The sequence below is a fragment of the Oncorhynchus gorbuscha genome, linkage group LG09 (assembly GCF_021184085.1).
Source record: "Oncorhynchus gorbuscha isolate QuinsamMale2020 ecotype Even-year linkage group LG09, OgorEven_v1.0, whole genome shotgun sequence".
Taxonomy (NCBI): Eukaryota; Metazoa; Chordata; class Actinopteri; order Salmoniformes; family Salmonidae; genus Oncorhynchus; species Oncorhynchus gorbuscha.
In genome coordinates this window covers 78,308,895-78,313,547 of record NC_060181.1, presented here as the reverse complement: position 1 = coordinate 78,313,547, position 4,653 = coordinate 78,308,895, and the positions used below count along the sequence as shown (strand labels likewise).

Genomic DNA, 4,653 nt, shown 5'->3' with positions numbered 1-4,653 from the left:
AAACATGACACAGCCAGTGCAGAGACCTTAAAACAGGTGTAATGTGTGCTCTCCGTTTAGTCTTGGTCAGTATCTATGCTGCAGCGTTCTGTATGCTTTGCAGTTTCCCAATGGCTTTCTTGGGTAGACCAGACAGGAGAGCATTACAGTAGTCAAGCCTGCTTGTAGTAAAGTATGGATGAGTCTCTCTGTATCAGCCTGAGAGAGAAATATAGTATTTTACTTTAGAGAGTACTAATATTACTATCGCAACTACAATGACCTCTCAATGGCCAATACATAGCATCAGGAATCCAGGGTTTATATACGATTGCCATGTATCTCAACTCCATGGTGATTTCAACCACGGAGTTGAGCGCAGACTTTTGTTTTTTTAAATGAACCTCAGACTCCTTCAAGTCGCTATGAAGTCATTACCTTCCAAAATTACATTCTTAAACTCTTACCATTTACCTATGCTTGTCCTCTGTTTTAGCATACCTTTCTTTTCTTTGCTGAAATCTGTACTTTTTAATAAAACTTTAATCAAATACAACCACGGACTGTTTCCTCGTTGCTGTTGCTCTAAGATGGCAACTCAGCTTGAATGTGCATTTGCCAATTGAATTTCAACAAGGAAAAGGTTGGTGGTTGTATTTGATGAAAGTTTTTTTTTAAGTATGGATTTCAGCAAACAAAGAAAGGCACACAACAACAGAGGAGAAACATAGGTACACAGTAAGTTACATTTTTTAAATATCGATTGCATAGTGACTTAAAGGAGTCAGAGGTTCATTTAAAAAACTCTACTTTGCTTTCAACTCCGTGGATTCAATTATCATGGAGTTGAAGTACCCGGCTAGAGTTTCGATAGAGTTGACGATATATCTCTCCGTGCATGGCCAAGTTAATGATATATCAAGATACAGGGTCTACAATCCCACCCTGGCCAATCATTGATTTGACAGCAGAGGAGAGCAGTATAGTGGGAGATGACTAATTAGGTTGAATAGGTGGGATGTCTGACACTGCTGATACCTGAACTGTCCTTGGTGGTCTCAAAGAAGACCACTAGCCTACATTACATTATATCCACAGAAGTTTAGGGTGTTTTCAACATGTTTTCACCAGATCCTCATTTTTCTGTACTCAGTGGAGGTGACAGGTGAACAGCAGTATGGTGGCCTGGGAAGAGAGATCACCCTGACCCCCAAGGTCTCAGGTCAGCCTGAGGACATCCTGTGGAAACACAATGGGAACAAGGTGGTGGAGTTTGATAGGAGTCAGAATGTTGAGTATGGCAGGTATAAAGGCAGGACCATCCTGGACTGGGACTCTGGAGCGCTAACTATCAAAGGTCTCACTGATGCAGACAGTGGGCCCTATGAGTTAGAGGCTGTCGTCAAGGGCAAGCTGCAGTACTCTCAACATAAGGTGGGGGTTATTGGTAAGTATGTAATGTTGCTGTTTAAAGGCCTGCATGTCAGGTTTGTGTGTATACAGTATGTTTATTTACAGTATTAATAAGGGCTTTCAATTTTTTAAATCTTTAAGCCTAGACAACGGCTGATTAAGTGATGCCAGTATAGTAAAACAAAATCTAATTGTATACCTTGGTTACTGTATCTAATGAGTCAGGACCCACATATTCTCACCTAGTTCTTGAAATCTTGTTCCGGTGTGATATTGAAACTCCCCCTTTTCATCATTACATCTTTATTACAAATGTTCAAAGTTGCTGGACAGGTTTAAACCCACACCAAGACACACCTCTCCTCAGATCAGTTGAGGTGAAACGGCTTCTCACTTTGCTGTGTGTGTGTGTGTCTGTGCGTGTGTGTGTGTGTGTGTGTGTGTGTGTGTGTGTGTGTGTGTGTGTGTGTGTGTGTGTGTGTGTGTGTGTGTGTGTGTGTGTGTGTGTGTGTGTGTGTGTGTGTGTGTGTGTGTGTGTGTGTGTGTGTGTGTGTGTGTGTGTGTGTGTGTGTGTGTCTGTACTCGTTTGTGCACATGTGTGTAGATGATGTGGCACAGCCCAGTGCAACCTGTGTGGTTGACACCACAACCCCAGAGAACATGGACAGAACCCTGCTGTGCTCAGCTGACCTCCAGCCCCTGACCCAGTTCATCTGGAGGAGTCCTGAGGGGTCAGAGAGTCCTGGACCTGAACTGTTCATACCTGGGGGGGAGAACCAGGATTCTGAGAACCAGGAGTCTATCTACACATGTGTGGTGAAAAACCCTGTTAGTGAGAAAAGTGCAGAGTTCACCCTGAAGAACTGCTACACTGGTAAGATAACACTTCTAAACTGTAGTTACGTTAATACAACGTACTCTCACTTTCATTCTGTCGTGTTCACAATTTGGATGTATTATTTCATGCTGCCAACACATTTGCGTGACATGTAGATTCTGTACATTTATTGATAGTGAGAACATGGTTCAGAAAGACATAGAATGAGATTGTTGTAAATACAATGTTATATTGTGCATGCTAAGCATCTTTTTTTTGCAGATCCCAGATATTCATACGTTACAGTCACTGACATTACTATATAGTTCATAGTGTTATGACTGCTTAATTCATGTCTTATAAGACTGCTTAATTCATGTCTTATTAAGTGTGGAAATGCTGCTGATCCAAGATGTTTTAATGGTGTTTCTGTGCAGAGGAAGGCTCATCCAGTGTCCTGGCTGTGGTCCTGTCCATTCTCCTTCTCCTCGTCTTAGTTGCTGTTGTGGCATTTCTCTTGTGGTACTACTGGAGGAAATGCAAGAAACGTACGACCATCCTATGTCCTATGAAAAACGTTTTGTTCCAGACTCCGGAACTATATGGGGCATAGTTCGGTATTACTGGGAGAAAAAGCCCCTCATTATAATGACCTGGCTAGACCAGAGTCAATCCATTTCCTCCCTACTCCCCTGATGTGTGCTGAGCTTTTTAGATGATCACTGTCCCAGTGTCGGCAGCTGACTTGTTACAAGGTCTTTGACCTTGGATCTGAGATTAGAGTTGAAAAGGGGAGAGAAAAGAGTACAACCAGCAAACAAAGCAAAGTAACTACATAGTCTTTCCGGTTAGACATATTCATGTTGCAGGATGTTCACCCACATTACATCCCTATGTCTAATTCTGTCCTTTATCCCTCTTGTCTTTTCCACTCTGTGGTGGATGACCAGCAGCTGAAGCTGCACCGAGAAAATCTGAAGAAGAGAAAGGACTGGTGGAAGATACAATACAAGGTTGTTTAGCTGTAAAAATGTCATTTTGAACATGAGTTCTATTGCTATAGACTTAGTTTGGCATCACATACATTTTAAGACAAAACTAACACCTTACCACTCTACTGTTTATGAATACCATTATTTTGTTTATGTTTTAATTGAATAGGAAACAACGATCCCGAGGGTGACCATTCTGAGAACACTAGAAATATAACTTCTATAACAAAAGGTTCTCCTTATATTGTGTTTATTGCCTTGGGTACGAGAAACTTTGAATACATATGATATTAATGGGGATGAATGTTTTTGTGTGTACAGGAATGGTAAAAGAGCAGGTAGAGCTGATAAACAAGCAGAATGCAGATCCAAATAGGAAATGGCAAACTGGACCAGCTGGAATAATTTTCTCTCCAACAAAAAGTAGGGGTCACAGCCTTCTATACAGACAGAATGACCGTCTCTCAGACAAACAGACAGGTGATTTTATGTCCCATGGCAGATAGGTTACACATAACTCAATATTGAGACTGACAATGACATAATAAGTAATGTTATCATTAAGACAAATGTGTCTGTATAATAGTGTTTGTGTAGTCTTGTATCAACCCATCTTCTCATTCTGTGTTTCAGTGACAGACACAGAGCATGTACAGGACAATTGGACCAACCCAGGCCAACAAGTCCTAGTCACACCAGACCCTACCCCTGCCCAACAAGACCTAGTCACAGAAGACCCCACCCCTGCCCAACAAGACCTAGTCACAACAGACCCTACCCCTGCCCAACAAGACCTGGTTTCATAGTTTGCAAACAGCATTTTATTCTCTAGTTATGTTTCAGTTCTTACGTACCTGTGGTAGCTAACATAATACATTATTTACTACAAGTTAATACACTATTTGTTATTTTAGCTCAATTTAAAGATATGTTTTAATGAACCTTAACATACTGTTATTGCTAAAGAACTTACTTAGGCTACTGATATGCCATCTTGATGGGTTGTCAGAGGTCCTCAGTGATCAGTGTAAATAAATAAATGTTAACAGAATGATGTGAATAAATGACTAGAACAAGCGGTTGTCACTCTGCATCACGTGGGACTAAACAGCCCTCAGTAGTGGCCTGCGTTCATGGATGCCAAGAGAAGCCAGGCTTCCCCATTTATTTAAACAATCAATAAATAAAAATTCTCAAATCATTTTATATTTTTTATTTTCTTCATAATTTTACGTCAATTCGCAAGTGGCTGAATCTCACTGGAGAAATCATCGGAGCGAGGGAAATGGCACCCGTCTGTTGTGTAGCCTACAGTACTGTATGTATCTGATGCTGTCTGGACCAAAAAAGTATAACATGTTGCCGCTGTAGCATTTGATTGGTTGATGCCAGCAAGCATTTGGCCTCATTTGATAAAAAAAAAAAAAAAAAATAGCCAATCAGCGTTGAGCT

At 41.0% G+C, this 4,653-nt stretch overlaps 1 protein-coding gene across 1 annotated transcript in view; it reads left to right on the top strand.

Moving 5' to 3' along the window:
• LOC124044450 (lymphocyte function-associated antigen 3-like) overlaps nucleotides 1-4,007 on the top strand; it is an 11,502-nt gene extending 7,495 nt beyond the window's left edge. The window contains exons 2-6 of the mRNA XM_046364082.1: nucleotides 1,133-1,426; nucleotides 1,997-2,266; nucleotides 2,647-2,757; nucleotides 3,163-3,222; nucleotides 3,835-4,007. Coding sequence (XP_046220038.1) covers nucleotides 1,133-1,426; nucleotides 1,997-2,266; nucleotides 2,647-2,757; nucleotides 3,163-3,222; nucleotides 3,835-4,007 — 908 coding nt within the window. The remainder of the gene's footprint in view (nucleotides 1-1,132; nucleotides 1,427-1,996; nucleotides 2,267-2,646; nucleotides 2,758-3,162; nucleotides 3,223-3,834) is intronic.
• Nucleotides 4,008-4,653: the final 646 nt, after the last annotated feature.